Source organism: Melanotaenia boesemani, chromosome 1, assembly GCF_017639745.1.
Source record: "Melanotaenia boesemani isolate fMelBoe1 chromosome 1, fMelBoe1.pri, whole genome shotgun sequence".
Taxonomy (NCBI): domain Eukaryota; kingdom Metazoa; phylum Chordata; class Actinopteri; order Atheriniformes; family Melanotaeniidae; genus Melanotaenia; species Melanotaenia boesemani.
The window spans coordinates 42,116,677-42,142,601 of record NC_055682.1 but is presented as its reverse complement, the minus strand read 5'-3'; the positions used below and the strand labels follow the sequence as shown (position 1 = coordinate 42,142,601).

General features: G+C 42.1%; 1 protein-coding gene across 1 annotated transcript; it reads right to left on the bottom strand.

Moving 5' to 3' along the window:
* Nucleotides 1–764: 764 nt before the first annotated feature.
* On the bottom strand, nucleotides 765–25,925 carry hdgfl3 (HDGF like 3). The gene is made up of 6 exons (XM_041987356.1): nucleotides 25,647–25,925; nucleotides 24,878–24,954; nucleotides 21,740–21,878; nucleotides 21,361–21,519; nucleotides 1,475–1,606; nucleotides 765–1,227 (listed from the first exon to the last, which is right to left on the bottom strand). Exons 1-6 carry the CDS (start codon nucleotides 25,728–25,730, stop codon nucleotides 1,201–1,203), a joined length of 618 nt encoding a protein of 205 aa, XP_041843290.1. The 5' UTR covers nucleotides 25,731–25,925; the 3' UTR covers nucleotides 765–1,200.

The window sequence follows — 25,925 nt, the reverse complement described above, 5'->3', positions numbered from 1 at the left end:
CATGTGATGAAAATATGAGCTGATAGTGAATCTGATGGTAAAAGTTGGAACAGGAGCAACAAAAGGCTGGAAAAGTACCTGGTACAAACCAGAAACACCTGGAGGAGCATTGGACAACTAACCAGGTTACCTGGCAGCAGATCAGTAACATGACTGGTATAAAAGGAGCATTTCAGAGAGGCAGAGTCTCTCAGATGGAAAGATGGACAGAGCTTCACCAATCTGAGACAAACTGGATCTAAAACTGTGGAACAATTTCAGAAAAATGTTCCTCAGACTTTGAAGATCCTCCATCTACAGTGTAAAATATCATCAGCAGTTTCAGGGAATCAGGAGGAATCTCTGTGTGCATGGGACAAGGCTGGATGCTGGTGATCTTCTGCATTAAAAGCAGACATGATTCTCTACTGGAAACCACTGCATGGACTCAGGAAGACTTCCAGAAACCACTGTCTGTGAACACAGTTCCCCCTCAAATCCACAAAACAAACTCCAGCAACTGGTCTCCCCACTTCCCAGACGTTTCCAGACATGTTAGAAGAAGAGGAGATGCTAAACCGTGCCGAACATCACCCTGGAACTACTTTTTCCACTGTGCCGAACATCACCCTGGAACTACTTTTTACACCGTGCCGAACATCACCCTGGAACTACTTTTTACACCGTGCCGAACATCACCCTGGAACTACTTTTTCCACCGTGCTGAACATCACCCTGGAACTACTTTTTCCAGACATGTTGCTGCATCAGATTCACTATCATCTCATATTTTCCATCACATGGTGAAACGTCTCAGTTTCATCACCTGAGATGTTGTTTATCTTCTACTGGAAATAAAAGATAGATGGGATTCATAAATCTTTGCTTTTGTATACAGAGTCCTGATGTTTTTGGAACTGCGGTTGTAAAACTAACAGAAAACCTTTGAAAGTGACAAAAGTTTTACTGTGATTTTTTTAAAATCGGGATCGACCATTAAGTGATAAAAAAAACATTTGGAAAATGGCCAGTCTTACCCTGGTATCTGTATACTTATCATCACAATAATGTATAATGCATCCTTCTTCCAAACACACATCCAGCACACAAACAATGGGACAGTTGCAGCCAGCAGGTGGTGCAGATGAGAAATCATGTTGTAGGTTTATCTCTCTAACATCACAGCTACGAAGAAAGATTTCCCGGTCATACTTTTCTCTTTTAATGTTCCTCTATGAGCAGCTGGTTCTGTGGGGGAAAGACAAAAAAGAAATTAAGGAAATAATTACTTAAAAAGCGTTAAATACTCACACAGAGGAAAAGGTTTAATGTACTCCATCACAGCAGGACTAAATTCTTTCAGTAGGTCATTCAAATTCACTGCAAATCCATCTACAAAAACTGTGTTGCAGCTTTTAGAAAAGGAGTGTCAAATGATTTTAAAGTACATGCATAATCAGAAACTGTGGTGGCTATGCAGGAAGAGCTATCACACCTTACTGTCAGTGGTATTCTGGATGAAGTCGTTGTCATGGTCTCCTCCTGAACCGCTCTTTGGATTGTTGTCTTTCCCACCCTTCTCCAGGTCGTCCTCTCCAGATGAAATTTGCAACAGTTTGGAGGATTTCTGCCAAAGACGAAAACCAACATAGTTTGACCCTTAAAACGCCAAGATAGTCTTTCCTACTTTTAGTCAACCTGGTTCTTTTTAAATATTTAAACTACATGTAGAAACTGGAGCTTTTAATCCCAGTATACCCCAGTCTGTAGCAGCTTTTAATCCCAGTATACACCAGTCTGTATAGGCTTTTAATCCCAGTATAAACCAGTCTGTAGCAGCTTTTGATCCCAGTATAAACCAGTCTGTAGCAGCTTTTAATCCCAGTATAAACCAGTGTGTAGCAGCTTTTAATCCCAGTATAAACCAGTCTGTAGCAGCTTTTAATCCCAGTATAAACCAGTCTGTAGCAGCTTTTAATCCCAGTATAAACCAGTCTATAGCACCTTTTAATCCCAGTATAAACCAGTCTGTAGCACCTTTTAATCCCAGTATAAACCAGTGTGTAGCACCTTTTAATCCCAATATAAACCAGACTGTAGCAGTTTTTAATCCCAGTATAAACCAGTGTGTAGCAGCTTTTAATCCCAGTATAAACCAGTCTGTAGCAGCTTTTAATCCCAGTATAAACCAGTCTGTAGCAGCTTTTAATCCCAGTATAAACCAGTCTGTAGCACCTTTTAATCCCAGTATAAACCAGCCTGTAGCAGCTTTTAATCCCAGTATAAACCAGTCTGTAGCACCTTTTAATCCCAGTATAAACCAGTCTGTAGCAGCTTTTAATCCCAGTATAAACCAGTGTGTAGCACCTTTTAATCCCAGTATAAACCAGTCTGTAGCAGCTTTTAATCCCAGTATAAACCAGTCTGTAGCAGCTTTTAATCCCAGTATAAACCAGTCTGTAGCAGCTTTTAATCCTAGTATAAACCAGTGTGTAGCAGCTTTTAATCCCAGTATAAGCCAGTCTGTAGCAGCTTTTAATCCCAGTATAAACCAGTGTGTATAAGCTTTTAATCCCAGTATAAACCAGTCTGTAGCAGCTTTTAATCCCAGTATAAACCAGTGTGTAGCAGCTTTTAATCCCAGTATAAACCAGTCTGTAGCAGCTTTTAATCCCAGTATAAACCAGTGTGTAGCAGCTTTTAATCCCAGTATAAACCAGTCTGTAACAGCTTTTAATCCCAGTATAAACCAGTCTGTAACAGCTTTTAATCCCAGTATAAACCAGTGTGTAGAAGCTTTTAATCCCAGTATAAACCAGTCTGTAGCAGCTTTTAATCCCAGTATAAACCAGTCTGTAGCAACTTTTAATCCCAGTATAAACCAGTCTGTTGCAGCTTTTAATCCCAGTATAAACCAGTCTGTAGCAGCTTTTAATCCCAGTATAAACCAGTCTGTAGCAGTTTTTAATCCCAGTATAAACCAGTCTGTAGCAGCTTTTAAAGTCAGTATAAACCAGTCTGTAGCAGCTTTTAATCCCAGTATAAACCAGTCTGTAGCAGCTTTTAATCCCAGTATAAACCAGTCTGTAGCAGCTTTTAATCCCAGGATAAACCAGTGTGTATAAGCTTTTAATCCCAGTATAAACCAGTCTGTAGCAGCTTTTAATCTCAGTATAAACCATTCTGTAAACCAGTCTGTAGCAGCTTTTAATCCCAGTATAAACCAGTCTGTAGCAGCTTTTAATCCCAGTATAAACCAGTCTGTAGCAGCTTTTAATCCCAGTATAAACCAGTCTGTAGCAGCTTTTAATCCCAGTATAAACCAGTCTGTAGCAGCTTTTAATCCCAGTATAAACCAGTATGTAGCAGCTTTTAATCCCAGTATAAACCAGTGTGTATAAGCTTTTAATCCCAGTATAAACCAGTCTGTAGCAGCTTTTAATCTCAGTATAAACCAGTCTGTAAACCAGTCTGTAGCAGCTTTTAATCCCAGTATAAACCAGTCTGTAGCAGCTTTTAATCCCAGTATAAACCAGTCTGTAGCAGCTTTTAATCCCAGTATAAACCAGTCTGTAGCAGCTTTTAATCCCAGTATAAACCAGTGTGTAGCAGCTTTTAATCCCAGTATAAACCAGTATGTAGCAGCTTTTAATCCCAGTATAAACCAGTCTGTAGCAGCTTTTAATCCCAGTATAAACCAGTATGTAGCAGCTTTTAATCCCAGTATAAACCAGTCTGTAGCAGCTTTTAATCCCAGTATAAACCAGTATGTAGCAGCTTTTAATCCCAGTATAAACCAGTGTGTAGCAGCTTTTAATCCCAGTATAAACCAGTATGTAGCAGCTTTTAATCCCAGTATAAACCAGTATGTAGCAGCTTTTAATCCCAGTATAAACCAGTCTGTAGCAGCTTTTAATCCCAGTATAAACCAGTATGTAGCAGCTTTTAATCCCAGTATAAACCAGTCTGTAGCAGCTTTTAATCCCAGTATAAACCAGTCTGTAGCAGCTTTTAATCCCAGTATAAACTAGTCTGTAACAGCTTTTAATCCCAGTATAAACCAGTCTGTAGCAGCTTTTAATCCCAGTATAAACCAGTCTGTAGCAGCTTTTAATCCCAGTATAAACCAGTCTGTAGCAGCTTTTAATCCCAGTATAAACCAGTATGTAGCAGCTTTTAATCCCAGTATAAACCAGTCTGTAGCAGCTTTTAATCCCAGTATAAACCAGTCTGTAGCAACTTTTAATCCCAGTATAAACCAGTCTGTTGCAGCTTTTAATCCCAGTATAAACCAGTCTGTAGCAGCTTTTGATCCCAGTATAAACCAGTCTGTAGCAGCTTTTAATCCCAGTATAAACCAGTCTGTAGCAGCTTTTAATCCCAGTATAAACCAGTCTGTAACAGCTTTTAATCCCAGTATAAACCAGTGTGTAGAAGCTTTTAATCCCAGTATAAACCAGTCTGTAGCAGCTTTTAATCCCAGTATAAACCAGTCTGTAGCAACTTTTAATCCCAGTATAAACCAGTCTGTTGCAGCTTTTAATCCCAGTATAAACCAGTCTGTAGCAGCTTTTAATCCCAGTATAAACCAGTCTGTAGCAGCTTTTAATCCCAGTATAAACCAGTCTGTAGCAGCTTTTAAAGTCAGTATAAACCAGTCTGTAGCAGCTTTTAATCCCAGTATAAACCAGTGTGTATAAGCTTTTAATCCCAGTATAAACCAGTCTGTAGCAGCTTTTAATCTCAGTATAAACCATTCTGTAAACCAGTCTGTAGCAGCTTTTAATCCCAGTATAAACCAGTCTGTAGCAGCTTTTAATCCCAGTATAAACCAGTCTGTAGCAGCTTTTAATCCCAGTATAAACCAGTCTGTAGCAGCTTTTAATCCCAGTATAAACCAGTCTGTAGCAGCTTTTACTCCCAGTATAAACCAGTATGTAGCAGCTTTTAATCCCAGTATAAACCAGTGTGTATAAGCTTTTAATCCCAGTATAAACCAGTCTGTAGCAGCTTTTAATCTCAGTATAAACCAGTCTGTAAACCAGTCTGTAGCAGCTTTTAATCCCAGTATAAACCAGTCTGTAGCAGCTTTTAATCCCAGTATAAACCAGTCTGTAGCAGCTTTTAATCCCAGTATAAACCAGTCTGTAGCAGCTTTTAATCCCAGTATAAACCAGTATGTAGCAGCTTTTAATCCCAGTATAAACCAGTCTGTAGCAGCTTTTAATCCCAGTATAAACTAGTCTGTAACAGCTTTTAATCCCAGTATAAACCAGTCTGTAGCAGCTTTTAATCCCAGTATAAACCAGTATGTAGCAGCTTTTAATCCCAGTATAAACCAGTCTGTAGCAGCTTTTAATCCCAGTATAAACCAGTATGTAGCAGCTTTTAATCCCAGTATAAACCAGTCTGTAGCAGCTTTTAATCCCAGTATAAACCAGTCTGTAGCAACTTTTAATCCCAGTATAAACCAGTCTGTTGCAGCTTTTAATCCCAGTATAAACCAGTCTGTAGCAGCTTTTGATCCCAGTATAAACCAGTCTGTAGCAGCTTTTAATCCCAGTATAAACCAGTCTGTAGCAGCTTTTAATCCCAGTATAAACCAGTCTGTAGCAGCTTTTAATCCCAGTATAAACCAGTCTGTAGCAGCTTTTAATCCCAGTATAAACCAGTATGTAGCAGCTTTTAATCCCAGTATAAACCAGTGTGTATAAGCTTTTAATCCCAGTATAAACCAGTCTGTAGCAGCTTTTAATCTCAGTATAAACCAGTCTGTAAACCAGTCTTTAGCAGCTTTTAATCCCAGTATAAACCAGTCTGTAGCAGCTTTTAATCCCAGTATAAACCAGTCTGTAGCAGCTTTTAATCCCAGTATAAACCAGTCTGTAGCAGCTTTTAATCCCAGTATAAACCAGTGTGTAGCAGCTTTTAATCCCAGTATAAACCAGTATGTAGCAGCTTTTAATCCCAGTATAAACCAGTCTGTAGCAGCTTTTAATCCCAGTATAAACCAGTATGTAGCAGCTTTTAATCCCAGTATAAACCAGTCTGTAGCAGCTTTTAATCCCAGTATAAACCAGTATGTAGCAGCTTTTAATCCCAGTATAAACCAGTGTGTAGCAGCTTTTAATCCCAGTATAAACCAGTATGTAGCAGCTTTTAATCCCAGTATAAACCAGTATGTAGCAGCTTTTAATCCCAGTATAAACCAGTCTGTAGCAGCTTTTAATCCCAGTATAAACCAGTATGTAGCAGCTTTTAATCCCAGTATAAACCAGTCTGTAGCAGCTTTTAATCCCAGTATAAACCAGTCTGTAGCAGCTTTTAATCCCAGTATAAACTAGTCTGTAACAGCTTTTAATCCCAGTATAAACCAGTCTGTAGCAGCTTTTAATCCCAGTATAAACCAGTATGTAGCAGCTTTTAATCCCAGTATAAACCAGTCTGTAGCAGCTTTTAATCCCAGTATAAACCAGTATGTAGCAGCTTTTAATCCCAGTATAAACCAGTCTGTAGCAGCTTTTAATCCCAGTATAAACCAGTCTGTAGCAACTTTTAATCCCAGTATAAACCAGTCTGTTGCAGCTTTTAATCCCAGTATAAACCAGTCTGTAGCAGCTTTTAATCCCAGTATAAACCAGTCTGTAGCAGCTTTTAATCCCAGTATAAACCAGTCTGTAGCAGCTTTTAAAGTCAGTATAAACCAGTCTGTAGCAGCTTTTAATCCCAGTATAAACCAGTCTGTAGCAGCTTTTAATCCCAGTATAAACCAGTCTGTAGCAGCTTTTAATCCCAGTATAAACCAGTGTGTATAAGCTTTTAATCCCAGTATAAACCAGTCTGTAGCAGCTTTTAATCTCAGTATAAACCATTCTGTAAACCAGTCTGTAGCAGCTTTTAATCCCAGTAGAAACCAGTCTGTAGCAGCTTTTAATCCCAGTATAAACCAGTGTGTAGCAGCTTTTAATCCCAGTATAAACCAGTATGTAGCAGCTTTTAATCCCAGTATAAACCAGTCTGTAGCAGCTTTTAATCCCAGTATAAACCAGTATGTAGCAGCTTTTAATCCCAGTATAAACCAGTCTGTAGCAGCTTTTAATCCCAGTATAAACCAGTATGTAGCAGCTTTTAATCCCAGTATAAACCAGTGTGTAGCAGCTTTTAATCCCAGTATAAACCAGTATGTAGCAGCTTTTAATCCCAGTATAAACCAGTATGTAGCAGCTTTTAATCCCAGTATAAACCAGTCTGTAGCAGCTTTTAATCCCAGTATAAACCAGTATGTAGCAGCTTTTAATCCCAGTATAAACCAGTCTGTAGCAGCTTTTAATCCCAGTATAAACCAGTCTGTAGCAGCTTTTAATCCCAGTATAAACTAGTCTGTAACAGCTTTTAATCCCAGTATAAACCAGTCTGTAGCAGCTTTTAATCCCAGTATAAACCAGTCTGTAGCAGCTTTTAATCCCAGTATAAACCAGTCTGTAGCAGCTTTTAATCCCAGTATAAACCAGTGTGTAGCAGCTTTTAATCCCAGTATAAACCAGTATGTAGCAGCTTTTAATCCCAGTATAAACCAGTCTGTAGCAGCTTTTAATCCCAGTATAAACCAGTATGTAGCAGCTTTTAATCCCAGTATAAACCAGTCTGTAGCAGCTTTTAATCCCAGTATAAACCAGTATGTAGCAGCTTTTAATCCCAGTATAAACCAGTGTGTAGCAGCTTTTAATCCCAGTATAAACCAGTATGTAGCAGCTTTTAATCCCAGTATAAACCAGTATGTAGCAGCTTTTAATCCCAGTATAAACCAGTCTGTAGCAGCTTTTAATCCCAGTATAAACCAGTATGTAGCAGCTTTTAATCCCAGTATAAACCAGTCTGTAGCAGCTTTTAATCCCAGTATAAACCAGTCTGTAGCAGCTTTTAAAGTCAGTATAAACCAGTCTGTAGCAGCTTTTAATCCCAGTATAAACCAGTGTGTATAAGCTTTTAATCCCAGTATAAACCAGTCTGTAGCAGCTTTTAATCTCAGTATAAACCATTCTGTAAACCAGTCTGTAGCAGCTTTTAATCCCAGTATAAACCAGTCTGTAGCAGCTTTTAATCCCAGTATAAACCAGTGTGTAGCAGCTTTTAATCCCAGTATAAACCAGTATGTAGCAGCTTTTAATCCCAGTATAAACCAGTCTGTAGCAGCTTTTAATCCCAGTATAAACCAGTATGTAGCAGCTTTTAATCCCAGTATAAACCAGTCTGTAGCAGCTTTTAATCCCAGTATAAACCAGTATGTAGCAGCTTTTAATCCCAGTATAAACCAGTGTGTAGCAGCTTTTAATCCCAGTATAAACCAGTATGTAGCAGCTTTTAATCCCAGTATAAACCAGTATGTAGCAGCTTTTAATCCCAGTATAAACCAGTCTGTAGCAGCTTTTAATCCCAGTATAAACCAGTATGTAGCAGCTTTTAATCCCAGTATAAACCAGTCTGTAGCAGCTTTTAATCCCAGTATAAACCAGTCTGTAGCAGCTTTTAATCCCAGTATAAACTAGTCTGTAACAGCTTTTAATCCCAGTATAAACCAGTCTGTAGCAGCTTTTAATCCCAGTATAAACCAGTATGTAGCAGCTTTTAATCCCAGTATAAACCAGTCTGTAGCAGCTTTTAATCCCAGTATAAACCAGTATGTAGCAGCTTTTAATCCCAGTATAAACCAGTCTGTAGCAGCTTTTAATCCCAGTATAAACCAGTATGTAGCAGCTTTTAATCCCAGTATAAACCAGTCTGTAGCAGCTTTTAATCCCAGTATAAACCAGTATGTAGCAGCTTTTAATCCCAGTATAAACCAGTATGTAGCAGCTTTTAATCCCAGTATAAACCAGTATGTAGCAGCTTTTAATCCCAGTATAAACCAGTCTGTAGCAGCTTTTAATCCCAGTATAAACCAGTCTGTAGCAGCTTTTAATCCCAGTATAAACTAGTCTGTAACAGCTTTTAATCCCAGTATAAACCAGTCTGTAGCAGCTTTTAATCCCAGTATAAACCAGTATGTAGCAGCTTTTAATCCCAGTATAAACCAGTATGTAGCAGCTTTTAATCCCAGTATAAACCAGTCTGTAGCAGCTTTTAATCCCAGTATAAACCAGTATGTAGCAGCTTTTAATCCCAGTATAAACCAGTCTGTAGCAGCTTTTAATCCCAGTATAAACCAGTATGTAGCAGCTTTTAATCCCAGTATAAACCAGTCTGTAGCAGCTTTTAATCCCAGTATAAACCAGTATGTAGCAGCTTTTAATCCCAGTATAAACCAGTCTGTAGCAGCTTTTAATCCCAGTATAAACCAGTATGTAACAGCTTTTAATCCCAGTATAAACCAGTCTGTAGCAGCTTTTTATCCCAGTATAAACCAGCGTGTAGCAGCTGTCAGACTGTGAGGTAAAATGATGTGAAATGAATGTATGAATAGATATAGCAGCATAAAGGCCAGTCGTTTAAGTAATATATCTCCAGAGCATCTCGGTGCTGTGGTGCTGTCTAAAACCTGACTGGAAGACGTCGTAGCAGTTGTTTTGTGTTAAAGTCATTTAACTGATGAAAAATGGCTTTTAGATGATCTTACTTTGAAAGAGAAGATCTGAGATCGGCCTGTAGTTGCTCATTTGTGTCTAGATTGGCCTTTTTAGCAGAGGCTTGATTACAACTGTTTTTAGAGGCTCTGGTAAGACGCCTGAAATTAAAGACAAGTTTACAACCTGTACCAGATCTGGCTCCAGAGTCTTTGAGATTTTTTTTTAAAAACTGGTGGCAGGATGTCCAAACACCAGTAGCCTGAAACATGGATCCATGCCTTGGAGCTGAAATGGAGACTCATCAGACCAGCAACGTTTCTCCATCTTCTATTGTCCAGTGTTGGTGAGTGTGTGTGAATTGTAGCCTCAGTTTCCTGTTCTTAGCTGGCAGGAGGCACCCGGTGTGTCTTCTGCTGCATCCTGGTCCAGACAACTGCTGTTTTGGATATTTTCTCTTCTTCAGACCATCTCTGGAAACCCTGGAGATGGTTGTGGGGGAAAATCCCAGTAAATACTCAGACCAACAACCATGCCACGGTCTCTCAAACCCCCTTTCTTCCTCATTCTGAGGCTCAATTTCAAACTTCAGCAAGTCGTCTTCACCACGTCTCCATGACTAAATGCTGCCTTGTGATTGGCTGGTTAGATATTTGTATTACCTAGCAGTGGAGCAGGTGGAGCTGATAAAGTGGGCAGTGAGTGTAAATCCAGTTTAAGAAAAGCATATGACTGATATTGATAATGGGAAATGTATGGAACTAATATTTCTTTTTTAGATTCTGTAGTCATTAATTTAATACGTAGTTCATATTAATTATGAAAATATTAGCATAAGTTTAACTCTGTTTAAAATCCTCCTGACTATTTTGTTGCATTTTTGTCTTTTTTTTTCAGGCAGCTACAAAGAACCAACACATGTCAGAACGCACTGATGAAAAGTCTGTTGGCCATAAACGCATCGTTTTACTGGATAAAGAGATTTCAGTTAGCCTGTATCGTCCATGTAGCTTTTCTAGACCAACACACACACTGTGTTACACTGATGTGATCAGCACACTGCTCTCAAGCAGCACTGCATTCCTTCAAATGCACCACATGAGACCTATGTAACAGAGACCAGTTGCTAGGCAACTGACGTTGCTAAGCAAGAAGCGGGATGTGCTTCCATTTAAGCAGCGACGGCTTCTACACTCATACAGTAGCTCAGCGTGGCAGCTCTCTGTTCTGCAGCGCTGCACCCATCAAAACTAGGAAGATCTACTTTTTCTCTCCTTCAGGTAAATCAAAGATGAAGAGAAGAAAACATCCCAGTAGTCCTGCTCACAGCTCTTTGTATATCAGTCTGGATGATTGCGTCTGATATGATGGAGGGTAAAGCTGCTGTGTGTCATGTTCATGCAAGTTTAGCTAATTATCTGCTGTAGCGAATAAATCTGATAAGATATTTAATTCTTTTTAAAGTAAAAGACAGTTAAAGCTCATATGTTAACACCACAAAGCCTCAGTGACAGAATCACCCTGCTTGTCTGTAACATTATAAACGCCACAGTACCCCTCTGAAGGGAATCAAGAAGCACTCAGTATCCAAAAACACATTTATAGTTTTACTTGTAAAATCTGACATGTTTAGGACTCTGCAAAGGTCAGGAGCCTTTATTCCTTTATATACTGATGGAAAACATTGAATCTGTGCAGATATTTATTGAAACAGGAGAAGACAGAAAAGGAAATATAGTAAATTAAAGCCGCAAGCGGCATCCATCGGGTCCGAGCGTCCTGGACCCCGCCACCCGTCTCATACACCTTTTCCTAGCATGGTCGGTATTTGGTAACATTGTAGGTGACATGGTAAAACACCCAGCTGAGAAACTGAAATTTTGATATACCTAGTTAGCATTTTTTGCTAGCATGCTAACATGTTAGCATGTTAGCTAATGTGCTAACATGCTAGGCGAGTTGGCAAAGGGCTAGGTGAGAAACGGACATTTTATTATACCTAGTTAGCATTTTTTGCTAGCATGCTAATTTGCTAGCTAACATGCTATGTTACCATGGCAACAGGTATTGTAATGTGTTAAGGACCCAACAAGTATGAATCCTGTCAAGTTTGGTGCAGTTCCCATGTATTCCTGTGGAGATATGAGCAAACCGTGTTTCATGGCGAGAAGGGTTTTTTTCATGGTTGCCACGGTAACACGTTTTCTCCTATTAGAAAGATTTGAATAGCGTTTGGTCCCCAACTTGTCAAGAAGCTTCCCACCAAGTTTGGAGTCAGTCGCACGAACCCCCTCAGACTAGTTCGTTCAAATGGCAGTGAAATCCAAGATGGCGATGTTTGATTTACTTTTTTGCTGGACTTGGGGTGTTACACGTATGAATACTGTGAACTTTGGTGCAGATCCCATGTATTTTTATGGAGATATGAGCAAACCGTGTTTCATGGCGAGAAGGTAATTTTCCGTCAGTTGCCACGGTAACACGCTTTCTGCTATTAGAAAGATTTGAATAGCGTTTTGTCCCCAACTTGTCAGGAAGCTTCCCACCAAGTTTGGAGTCAGTCGCAAGAATCCCCTCAGAGTAGTTCGTTCAAATACGATGCGTGTAAAGTGAAAAAAATGGGAAAAAAATGGCCAAAACCGCCAAGATGGCGGGCACCCCATTGCCATGGCAACATGTGTTCAATTGACTTTTTTGCTTGACTTGGGGTGTTACACGTGTGTGCCGAGTTTCGTCTTCCTACGTCGCAGTAGACTTTTGGGACCCCATTCATTTGGGGATTTTTGGGGTGTCTAGGTGGCGCTGTTGAGCCACTTTTGCATTGAAGTGTATGCGGACCTTAGGATATCGCGATTTTCGCCGGGCTTGACATGTGTGCCAAGTTTCACAACTTTTCATGGGTGTTTAGGGGGTCATATTTGGGGTCGAAGCGCTTAGGAGAATAAACATTTCAGGAACAATAGGGTCCTTCCATACTTCGTATGGCTCGGACCCTAATAATGCAAAATTAGAGTCTGTTCAATTCTAACCACGTTCAAAGTCAATATTTGCTTCAACCATGGTATGAATCAGTGTTTCTCAATCCAGGTCCTTGGGACCCACTGCCCTGCATGTCTTAGGTGTGTTCTTGCTCCAACACACCTGATTCAAATTAATGAACTTCCTCATCAAGTTCTTTGCAGCCTGTTAACAAGCCATTCTTTAATTCAGGTGTGTTAAAGGAGGGTTACTTATAAAACATGCAGGGCAGTGGGTCCTGAGGACCTGGATTGAGAAACACTGGTATGAATTATGGGGGAGCTCGGCTCGACTCCCCTGTATAAAAGGCTGTCACTGTTGAAGGACGTTGTTCGTTTCCTTCCTGCCGCTGGTAGGAAGTGACATAATGTTCAGGAACCTTTTACTTGGTTAGAGCATGCAGCAAGACCAAGCAGCGGCGCTAACAGACGGTGCTCACATTCCTGCTGACGACCCTCCGTGTAGTTAGTTAGAAGTTGGGTCCTTTTCATTCAAGTGTGCCTTTGTTATGCCTCTCCGAGTGTTCAGTGAGTGACAAGAAAACTGTTACAACACTGAGTTGTCATAATAAAGTGCTCGGCCACTGAAGCCTGTGGAAAGACGATCCCTGACCTCTTTGTCATTAGTCCATATGTCCTGACCGACATAGCATCTTGTTTCCTGCTACCCGTACATCTGAATTAGCGCCCAGTCCTCCCCTCCTAAACATCCCCCAAAAAGCAGATAAGCTCCCCTGTAAACACTCACCTGAAACACGAAGGTGGAGCTCTAAAATGAGTGCACTTTCATGTCTCATATCATTTTCCTTAAGGTTACTGAAATATTTCTTAAATGAAAAATTTACTGTAAAATTTAAATATGTCATTGTTGTGTATTTATGCAATAAATTTTCCAAAGGAGTCGGGAGATCGTTCCCTTCATTCCTCACCGTGTTTGTTGTTTACTACAATATGAGCCAACAGAGACCACTTCGTCTGCTGCTTCTGTGGTTGTTGCTAGAACTTTCCACCTTTGAATGGGATGTTTTCTGATTGGATCAGCTGCTTACAGTAGTAGCAGGATGTTTCTGACTGCTCTGCCGTGCACTAATATGTATAAGGCTGCCCCAACAAGCACCTCCTTTTTAGGCAAGTTTTGTTTTTTCTGTTTCTTTAAGTAATATTGAGGACCAGTTCTCCAGAGTTCTTGAAGGACTTTCCAAAGCTCTTCTTTGGAAAGTGATGTCTCTCCCAGAATGACATGTACAGACTAACAGACCCTTCAGTTTTTCCGGGACTAGTTCTCCAGCATCCTTGAAAGACTTTCCAAAACTTTTATTTGGATGTTTTTGCCGTTTTGTTCGGTTCTCTATCCAGATGATCCCACACTGCTTTAGTAATGTCTCAGTCTGGGCTCTGGGGAGGATGCGTCCCCCCCATAGACTGTATATAAAAGATGGATGGAGCCTCCGTGACGTCACCCGTAGGTTTCTGAACAGCAAAAGTGAAGCTTGTTGGGCTGTTCCTACCATCACCATCTTGGCAGTGTCATTCCTGCCGTCGCTCCCGGAAAATACAAAAATGGGCAAAGAGGCGAAGCTGAGAGGGAGGCTGTGAGCGTGGGGGTGAATGATTGACGTCTATCAAACTCCGAGCTGCCTGTTGCTAAGAGCTAACTGAGCCAATTTGGATCTAAAGTGAGCTAACCGGCTAATGAAGGTAGGTGGGCTAAAGCTAAGGTGTGCTGTTAGCCAGCTAAAAACCGCGGTTGTGCTACACTCTCCCTTCTTGCAGCGGATATTGGATACATGTCAATCAAAAGGACATGCCTCTAATTTTGCCGAATTTCAAGATTAAATTAAAGTTGCAAGCAGCAATGAAGACCCTCGCACCTACGGCGCTGCTCCGGCCTATTGCACCGCCCCATCAGCTGACAACCTCCCTACTACAGCGTGACCGTTCTCACCGCAGCCGTATACCCATTCTTCCAGAGGTTGTCTCCATTCATTAAGGGGTGATTTTCCCCATGAAAGGATTAACTTGCACCTCAGTCTTACCAGTGATGACATCTTAAGAGTTCATGACATTGTTTCTTACCAACTGTGTTGAATTCTCACAAACCAGAGCATGATTTTATCAAGAGGAAAATTTCACATGGCCACTGGGTGGCGCTATAGTTGTTTTTCATGTAGAAATATGTTCAAGTTGAAACTCTAATGAGAAGAGGAAAATATCACCTCCATTGGTCAACTGACAGCAGGGTTAGAGCCACTTTCTGTTTCATGGCGAATGATATAACCATCACAGGAAGCCATTTTAATCACGATCCTGCAAGAAGTCAGTCACATTTTCAACCATGAGTTCATGAAGGATGATATTAATGAGTTTGAATTGGTTTTACAGGTATTAAAGGGTTAAAATGATTGGACTTCCTGTTCCCAGGGGGCGGGGCTATGACGTTGACAACATCAGGACATGAAGAGGCTTTTTTGTTTGTCCTGGCATGTTATATAAATATTTTTGACATTTCATCAATGTCAGTCAAAGCAGTAGGTGGGGCTGATAGATTAAATATTTAGAGGGGGCGCTATAGAGCCATATTATTAGCATATGTCTATTTGAATCAGTTCCAGGCCTGACGTCTGTCCTCCCTGCAGAGTTTGGTGGAGATCAAGAGTGCATTGGGTCAGTTACAAGTACTTCCTGTTTCATGGCGGTGGACGCCATTCGCCGTGGTTTTGCTTGACGAAGGAACTTGAGTTTTTTTTCTGTAGTATCATGAAAGGGTTTGACCTGATCTGAAGCACTTTTAAGTGTGTGAAGTTCATTCCTGAGAAGTACCCCAGTGACTAAAAAAAAACACTTCTTGTTGTAAGTGGGCGGGGCTTAGGCCAAGACCAGAAGTAGTTATATGTATCTGTTCAGGACCTGACCCTGATTAATCACTGTAAGTGTGATGGTGATTGGATGAAAATTGAGGGATTTATACTGATTAATGTTGTCATGACATCTTATCCAAGTTTGTCATGGCGCCATGGTCTCGCCTTGCAGTGTTGAGCAATGTCTAGATAACATCTGGACATGTAGATGTGGTTGGCATGGAAATGAAGTGAAACGTGCAGCTTAGTGCAGAATGAGTGTCGTATGTCAGAAATAATAGATTCCGTGCTTGATGGTGAAACATGAAAACTTGATGAGGAGCCGCCGCTGAACCCCACCTCCTTAAAAAGTTTTTGATACAGAGGAATATCTGCCCTTTATAAAGCCTGTCAGGGTGTATAATGAGAGGAGTTACTTTCGCTAACCTTCCAGCTAATGCGTTGCAAATTATTTTAAGGTCCGCATTTATCAGTGATATGGGTCTGTTAACATGCGGAGACTAATTAATATGATTATTCTACCATCAATAACCTGGAAACAATAATAGTTTCTTTAGATGCAGAGAAAGCTTTTGATCGTGTTAACTGGAAATATTTACTAGCTACTTTAAACAGATTCTGCTTTGGACCATCTTTCATTAACTGGATTAAAATCTTATACAGTTCTACTGATCTTCTACATTTCTTCTGCGAGTGTTAGAACAAATGACCAAACCTCTCCAAGTTTTAATCTACAAAGGGGTACCAGACAAGGTTGTCCACTATCTCCCTCACTTTTTGCTATATTTATTGAACCGCTAGCCGCTGCAATTAGACAAAATAAAGCTATTAAAGGCATTCAGTCCAAAAATATATTTCATAAAATAGGTCTTTATGCTGATGACCTTTTACTATTCCTCCAGAATTCACAAACCTCTCTATCTGAAACAATCTCACTAATTAATAAATTCTCATCACTCTCGGATTACTATATTAACTGGTCTAAGAGTACAGTTCTACCTATCAACTGTAGCTTTCAAACTCTACCCAGCATCACCTTAAAATCAGGTAACATTAGATACCTGGGTGTAAATATTCCCTCCAGGCTCTCAGAACTAACAAAACTTAATCACACTCACCTTCTTAAGACAACTATTTGTTTTCTATGATTCCTATGAAAGCCCCCTCTACCTGGTTTAAATCGCTAGAATCACACATCTCCCGATTTCTCTGGAAAAATAAACCACCCCGGATCAGTTTAAAAACTTTACAGAAGCCAAAAGATAGAGGAGGATTAGACCTGCCTAACTTTCAACATTACTTCCTAGCTAATAGATTGCAATATGTCCTAAAATGGCACAAACCTAGTCCACTAGATGACCTGTGGATAGACATAGAACAAACATTTTGTGACAATTTGGAAATTTCTGATATTCCTTTTTTTCAGCTTAAGTATAAAAAATCAAAAGTGCTTCAAAAGTGTCAACATCAGCACTTCTCTGACAGCCTGGTGGGAATTTCTCAAAAAAACCAACTCCTCAGTAATACCATGTAAACTCACACCCATCTGGAACAATCCTGATATTCTACTAAACAAAAATATGCTAAACTTTAACCAATGGATTAACAAAGGAATTAAATACTTTGAACATATTATCCATAACAGAAACATTTTATCTTTTACTACACTCTCATCACAATATGGGATTAACAGCAACAGATTCTTAGAATATCAACAACTCAAACCATAATACACACAAAATTCCCCCTTCACCGAACAGATCTGGAACTTCCTCCAATAGTAGCAGATTTTATGGACCTCTGAACCCCCAAATTACTTTCAAAAATATACAGATTAATGTTAAAAATAGATGACTCAAATTCCCTACCTACTTCAAAATGGGAGATAGATTTATCCATCAATCCTATTCAACCACTTTGGCTAAAAATATGTCTTAATGCCTTTAATATGACAGACAGCCCAAATTTACAACTCATACAATACAAAGTCCTCCATAGAACGCATTATACAGGACAAAGGATGTTCAAGATGGGTCTGGGGGCTGCCTCCCTCCAGCTCGGGAGACCCTTCCTGGGCCTCGGGGGGGCTTGGTCGCCCTGGGCATGCCATCGGGGCCGGGCAGGTACCCTTGGGATTACAATGTGTCCGTTAGGACTACGGGAGGGGTAGGGGGAAGGGGGGCGGCGGGGGTCCTGGTGGGCAGTGGGGGGGATTAGGGCTCATGGGTGTGGAGTCTGCTCTTCTTCTCGCTCTCTCCCCTCCCGCCGGGGGCTCCTTCGGGGTGGATGGGGGCGCTGTGCCTTGGACCCGACCAGGATATGTGTGTGCAACCTGGGGCTCTCTGGTCCCCTGGGTGTGGTGGCGTGGGCTGCTGGGGGTGGGTGGGCGTCCGGGGCACTGATGCGTTGGGCTCTTGGCTGGGCCGGGCCTTTGCCCCTCTTCCCTCGGGTGGTCTTGGGGAGGCGGGGCGCCTACAGCAGCTAGCTGAGGAGTTGGCTGCCTGGGACAGAGATCTCTCTCCCAGTTGTGTCCCTCCCCAGTGGGGCGGGTGGAGGCGGTGGGTTTGGCTGAGGGGTCCCCATTGCGGGATCCCCCGGTGGACCGCTGCGACTGCCTGCCCCACTAGATTTTAATCACAACCTAGACATCAATGTACATTTAGGGCCTCAGGGGGATGGGCACATGGGCTGTGGGTGGGCGGACAGGAGCCACCGAGGTGGCCCTTCCTCCATTCCCTCCCTTTGTGACCTCTCTCCCCCCGATTTTATTTACACGTTAGACACTACCACATTTAACAGTACTGCACTACACACATAACACACACTCACACACACTGAGGGAGTCCTGAGGGGGTCCTGCTGCCTGGCAGCAGTGGGACCCACCACCATCTAATGGCTCCTTCCAGTTTTTAATTGCATTATAAATAGCCCATACTCATGCACACACAACTTAGGCTGGGGGGCAGGGGGGCGGGGGTCTTCCTACGCCCTCGTGTCCCGGGATGCGCTCGGGGCTGCAGGGGGTGGAGGTTCGGTGCCTGCCTGGAGTCCTGTGAGGGGTGCTACTGGGCGCCACTTGCCCTGGGGGCTGCCCTCGGTGCCGCATCGGGGGGCTGGTGAGACCTCAGGGAGAATGTATGTGGTTGTGTGGGTGTGTGTATGTGGAGAGGGTCGGGTCTGGGGCCCACCAGGCCCTAGACTCCCTGGGCTGCCCCTGGTGGGGGTGGGAGGGGGTGGGGAGGGGTAGGGGGTGAATGGGTAAGGGTTGGGGTAAAGAGGGTGCCTGCCCTCCGTGCGGCCCGCACCGCAGTGCCCGGAGCCCGCTGGGCCTGCTCGCCATTGCCCTGGGCTGCCCGGTGCCCCTGCCCCGTCGGGGGGCTACGGTCTGGGGGCCCTTCTGCTCTGGTCCGGGTGGGCCGCTGCTCTGTCTGCTTTGGCTGTCCCAGGCTTGGTGCTCTGTGGACCTGCTGGGCCTTTGGGGCCTCGGGCTCCCCCCGTCCCCCGCTGATGCTTCGGGGTGCAGCGTGATCGCAGCCCCCTTGCGGGTACACATTTTCTCCTTGTTGCATGGCCACACATGCATGTTAACATGTGCATGCTCACAAACGTGCTCGTCTCTCCATTCGCTTCTCACTAGATGTAGCTGATGTTTGTGTGTTGGTACGTTTATCTGCAGGTACGTTTGATGACTACTGTAATTTTTCATATCATCATCATCCTATTTTTCTTTTGGTATCATGTAGTACTGTGGTAGTTTATAGTGTTTTTTTTTTTTTTTTGTGATATGTTCTGAGCAGCATAGACAACTGTTATTTCCACATTTTAATCCTGTCCTTTTCTCCTTTCCTCTCTTCCTCTATCTCCCTGTCAGGTTCGGCACTGACATATAAAGACTAAAGAAAATAAGATTACAATAAAAATAATAAAAATATAAAGGGCAGCCATGTATATAACATGTCTCCCTTGGTAGAGCAAATCTGTCAAGCAAAATATGGCACACAGACCACCGTTCTGTATGTTAGGATGCTGGACAGGACAGGGTAAAAAAAAAAAAAAAAAGTTTTTGATAAATTTTGACCACACATGCCTCTGGAGTGTTCAGACCGATTTTGAGGTAAATATGATGAAATCTGTAGGAGGAATTAGTGTAAATGCAAGGCAAAGAAACATGCAAAAATGACCCCAAATATGACACTTTATTCAAAATGGCTGACTTCCTGTTGAAGTTATCATATAGGTCCAACAGGCTTTTTTGTACATCCTTCTAAGTTCTATGAATATGCCGGATTTCAGCCATATCGGTCAATGTAGTGGGCTGTTGTGATTAATTAATGATTTGTAGGGGGCAGTGTGGGGGCGGTATGGCTGAGTTCCCGGCCTGACTGCGGTCCTCCCTGGCAAGTTTGGTGGAGATCAACGTTACAATAGGTCAGTTACATGGACTTCCTGTGTCATGGCGTCAGACCACTATTCGCCATGGTTATGTTTGGCGAAGGAACTTGAGATTTTTATTGTGGTATCATGAAAGGGTTTGACCTGTTGTTGAACACTTTCAAGTGTGTAAGTTTCATTCCTGAGGAGATGGACCACGGCGTCTGATAAAAAGCACATCTTGTTGAAGGGGTGGAGGGCTAGAGTGGAATTGGCCATATGGATCTGTTCAGGGCCAGACCCTGCTTAATCCCTGCAAGTCTGATGGGGATTGGGGGATTTATACTGATTTATGATGTCATGGCGTCTTATCAAAGTTCGCCATGGTGCCACGGTATCGCCCTGCTGCGTAGAGCAACAGTTTTCACTGGATATAATCACCAACTTGTTTTCTGCTGTCTGACCCAGTTTGGACCTGGTTGTGTGCAAAATGTCAGCGAGTGGGTCTTTGAGTAAAAACCATGACTTCCTATCGCCAGGGGGTGTGGTCATTTCATAATCCAAATATTGACATGTAGATGTGCTCAGGATGGGACTGGCACCATACATGGCCATTTTGGTTCAGATATGTTGTTTTATGTGGAAGTTATATCACTTTCGTTTTTCATGGCAAAACATCAAACTTTGAGGTCCCGCCCCCTCTATGCCCTTTCTCCTATTAGAAAACTTTTGATAACTTTTAAAGACACATGCTTTCTGAACGTCCTGTGCAATTTTGGTGGCAGTACGATTAAATCTCTAGGAGGAGATAGATTTTGAACGACGTCAGTAAAATGCCAAAATGGCGACTTTGACCCAAAATGGCTGACCTCCTGTTGGTTTTAGGGCGTTGCTCCAAGAGGATTTTTTGTTTGCCTGAGCATTTAGAATATGTGTAGCGTAAATTTACGCATTCCCTTGGGGGGCTGGGCAAAATTTGGTGAGTTTTCGAGCATGTTCAGGTCCCCTAAAATGCTAATAACTTTTAAGGAGAAAAATAATAAGAATACAGAAAAAACGCTAAAATTACAACAGGCCTTCACACCGCCTTCGGTGCTTAGGCCTAATAACATCCAAACAAATGAGTTAAAAAAAAAATTCACCCCCCTCATAGTTGTCATGAAGGTAAACATGACCTATTAATCCTAAAATGGGTTTTTGTACCAGGTTTTAAACATGTTTATTTCTGCTGTGAAGTTGGTCTTTTTAACATGGAAGTCTATGGGGATTTGCTCTGTTTTGGAGTCAGCCCCTAGTGGATAAGGTAGGGAACTGCAATTTTTTACACTTCTGCATTGGCTTCATCCTAGGTCTGGGCTCTGGGGAGGATCCGTTCCCCCTATCAGACCTGTTACCACTGATCTTCAGTCCAAGTGTAGAAAACTGATTGTGAAGATGGATGGATGGATGGATGGATATAGACAGACGGACGGACGGACGGACGGACGGACGGACGGACAGACGGACAGACAGATAGATAGATAGATAGATAGATAGATAGATAGATAGATAGATAGATAGATAGATAGAGAGTACCTTGGAGGCGGCTGTTTTTTTCCGTTTGGATCCAGTCTTATCCTCCTTCTGGTCCTTGTTATCTTCCTCTTCCACAGAGTCACCCTCCTCCCCCTCGCTGCTGCCGTCAGCGGCATTTCCCCCCTCCTCCGTCTCTGTTGAACTCTGTTGCTGGATGGACTGTGTAAAAAACAAAAACACAATTTTAGTAAAACTAAAAGCAGAGTTTTTTTCCACCGCTGTAGTTGCACAGTATGTTAACATAACTTCTGTTTCCATGCCGTCCGTGTAGAACAGCTGTTTCATGTGTCTTATTATTTGGAACTGAGGCTTCCTGACATTGTCATTTTATCTCCGAGTCATTTCTCTGAAGCACAAACATACCAGATGAGCAACTGACCTGATACCCTGTGAACTTGACTCCAGGGTTGTTCTCAATCTCCCACAGACCCTCGTTGAAACCTTTCCTCTTGTTGGACTTTCCAAATTTGTCTTTATACTCTTTGTAAGGCAGAAGATCTTTTGCACCCAAGAATGCACTAGAGAGGAAAACGCACGTGTTGTCACATATGATTTTTCTTTAGCATGAGACATTTATACTGAACATTTTTCTATTATCTATATGAATAAAATGTCCCTGTTTACCATTGTTTTTAAAAGAATAGAAGATTCAAAATCTACAACCCCAGTTCCAAAATAGTTGGGATGCTATATAAAATGTAAATAAAACCAGAATGTAAAGATTTATAAATCTCATTAGGCCACATTTTATTCCCAGTAGCAGATAAACAACATCTCAGATGATGAAACAGACGTTTCACCATGTGATGAAAATATGAGCTGATAGTGAATCTGATGCAGCAACACGTCTGGAAAAAGTTGGAACAGGAGCAACAAAAGGCTGGAAAAGTACCTGGTACAAACCAGAAACACCTGGAGGGGCATTGAACAACTAATCAGGTTACCTGGCAACAGGTCAGTAACATGACTGGTATAAAAGGAGCATTTCAGAGAGGCAGAGTCTCATTTCAGTTTGTCTCACCAATCTGAGACAAACTGGATCTAAAACTGTGGAACAATTTCAGAAAAATGTTCCTCAGACTTTGAAGATCTTCCATCTACAGTGTAGAATATCATCAGAAGATTCAGAGAATCAGGAGGAATCTCTGTGTGCATGGGACAAGGCTGGATGCTGGTGATCTTCTGCATTAAAAGCAGACATGATTCTCTACTGGAAACCACTGCATGGACTCAGGAAGACTTCCAGAAACCACTGTCTGTGAACACAGTTCACCCTGAAACCCACAAGTGCAGGTTAAAGCTCCATCATGCAGAGAAGAAGCCAGATGTGAAAAGGATCCAGAACCAGCTTCTTCCGTCTTCTCTGGACCAAAGCTCATTTAAAATGGTCTGAGGCAAAGTGGAAACCTGGATGAAGATGTGAACTAGTTTCGGGAGAACATGGACGGCGTGTCCTAAAGAGGATCCAGTACATCCTGCATCCATCACAGCAGCATAGCTTCACAGGAGAAGAGTCCGGCTGCTGAACTGGCCTGCCTGCAATCCAGACCTTTCACCAATACACAACATCTAGAGCATCATGGAAGCGGAAATCCAGCAACCAAGGTCCAGGACTGTAGAGCAGCTAGAATCCTGCATCAGACCAGAATGGGACAACATTCCTCTCCTAACACTCCAGCAACTGGTCTCCTCACTTCCCAGACGTTTCCAGACATGTTAGAAGAGATGCTACACCATGCTGAACACCACCCTGGAACTACTTTTTACACCATGCTGAACATCACCCTGGAACTACTTTTTACACCGTGCTGAACACCACCCTGGAACTACTTTTTACACCATGCTGAACATCACCCTGGAACTACTTTTTACACCGTGCTAAACATCACCCTGGAACTACTTTTTTACACCATGCTGAACATCACCCTGGAACTACTTTTTACACCGTGCTGAACACCACCCTGGAACTACTTTTTACACCATGCTGAACATCACCCTGGAACTACTTTTTACACCGTGCTAAACATCACCCTGGAACTACTTTTTTACACCATGATGAACATCACCCTGGAACTACTTTTTACACCGTGATGAACATCACCCTGGAACTACTTTTTACAACGTGCTGAACATCACCCTGGAACTACTTTTTACACCATGCTGAACACCACCCTGGAACTACTTTTTACACCATGCTGAACATCACCCTGGAACTACTTTTTACACCGTGCTAAACATCACCCTGGAACTACTTTTTTACACCATGCTGAACATCACCCTGGAACTACTTTTTACACCGTGCTGAACACCACCCTGGAACTACTTTTTACACCATGCTGAACATCACCCTGGAACTACTTTTTACACCGTGCTAAACATCACCCTGGAACTACTTTTTTACACCATGATGAACATCACCCTGGAACTACTTTTTACACCGTGATGAACATCACCCTGGAACTACTTTTTACAACGTGCTGAACATCACCCTGGAACTACTTTTTACACCATGCTGAACATCACCCTGGAACTACTTTTTACACCGTGCCAAACATCACCCTGGAACTACTTTTTACACCGTGCCGAACATCATCCTGGAACTACTTTTTACACCGTGCTGAACATCACCCTGGAACTACTTTTTACACCACGCTGAACATCACCCTGGAACTACTTTTTACACCGTGCCGAACATCACCCTGGAACTACTTTTTACACCGTGCCAAACATCACACTGGAACTACTTTTTACACCGTGCCGAACATCATCCTGGAACTACTTTTTACACCGTGCCGAACATCACCCTGGAACTACTTTTTACACCACGCTGAACATCACCCTGGAACTACTTTTTACACCGTGCCGAACATCACCCTAGAACTACTTCTTACACCGTGCCGAACATCACCCTGGAACTACTTTTTACACCATGCCGAACATCATCCTGGAACTACTTTTTACACCGTGCCGAACATCATCCTGGAACTACTTTTTACACCGTGCTGAACATCACCCTGGAACTACTTTTTACACCATGCTGAACATCATCCTGGAACTACTTTTTCCAGACGTGTTGCTGCATCAGATTCACCATCAGCTCATATTTTCATGGTAAAATATCTCAGTTACACCATCTGCGATGTTGTTTATCTTCTACTGGGAGTAAAAGATGGATGGGATCCATAAATCATTGAATTTTGGTTTTATTTGCATTTTATACAGAAACACGACTTCGTTTGAATTATGGTTACATTATAAACAAATGATATATGGCAAGTAAACTCCTGTAAATGAAGTTGTCCTTAAAAACACCACAACAAGCTAGTGATCATTAGCTTAAGATAATTTTGGCAAACTATAGTTTCCATACTCAGAAAATAAGTCTAATGTTATATCTGAAAGTTGGTCTAAGGACAATTTAAAGCAACAAACGAGCTACTACAAGCCAGCTTCAAACAGTAGGTACTCATATGAATCTAGCAGCTCTTTTAAACAAGAAGAAAACTTAAAATCATACGTCTCATGAGTCCCAAAGAAGAAGATGGGGTACTTGTTGGCAGGTGGTTTGACAGCTCCTTCCGGAAGCTCATCAATCTATGAGAGAAGACAAATGTTTGTGGAGAGTTCACTTTTATTTTCCGGTCATTGGCTAATGTCTACCATATTAAATTATAACATGAGCTGCCGCAAATACAGTCTCTGTTGTCATTTATAAGGTTTAAAACGGCTTTTTTAGAAACAGAACCAGCACCGTCTCTTTACAACGGTGGAGAGAGATGCTCCGTATCTCAGTGGAAGAGCTTTTAAATGACACCAAACAGCTCATGTTCATGGTGTAAATCCACATTAACTCATGGTATGACAGAACAGTACATGTGCGTCATAAATCTTATCTCTCATTCATCGAGGCTTCAGCATGTAAAAGCCAAGGTGGTAAACAGTGATGTTAACCTGAGGTCAGCTACTGGCTCATTTATTCAGCGGGAGAAGATGAATGAGAAACAAAAACACGCTGAACTGTTCAAATAAAGATGGAGCTGTATGCAGCAGCATGGGGACAGGAATAAAGCCAATAAATGTTGCGTTTCTCTTCTTTATTTAAAGATTTCTGCACACTGAGTGAACCTGACAGTAAGCACCTGCCTCCAGGAATAAGAGGAGCATATGCATCTGGAGTACAGTCACCACATCACACTGGTGCTTCCCTCCACCGCAAAGCAGCGGCTGCATTGTGTAAATCAACCCCGCCTCCCAGCGCCCCCAGCCCGGCCGCATCTGAGACTCACCCTCGCTGGCCAGTGCGGGTATCCCTTCATCTTAGCGAAAACCAGATCCCCTGCCTTGTACTCCCGCGGCCGTGGTCGAGCCATGTCTCTGGAAAAACACCGAGATGTCAGCTTAATTATAATCCTCTGTAGAAAGCCTTCAATCTACAGCTAAATGATCGATCATCAGTGTTTTTATATCAAGACTGCAGTTTATACGGAAATAAATAATTAAAAACAAAACGCGAAAAACGGGGCCTGACACAGGGACATCCTCTTACGCACAAAGTCATGTGTATG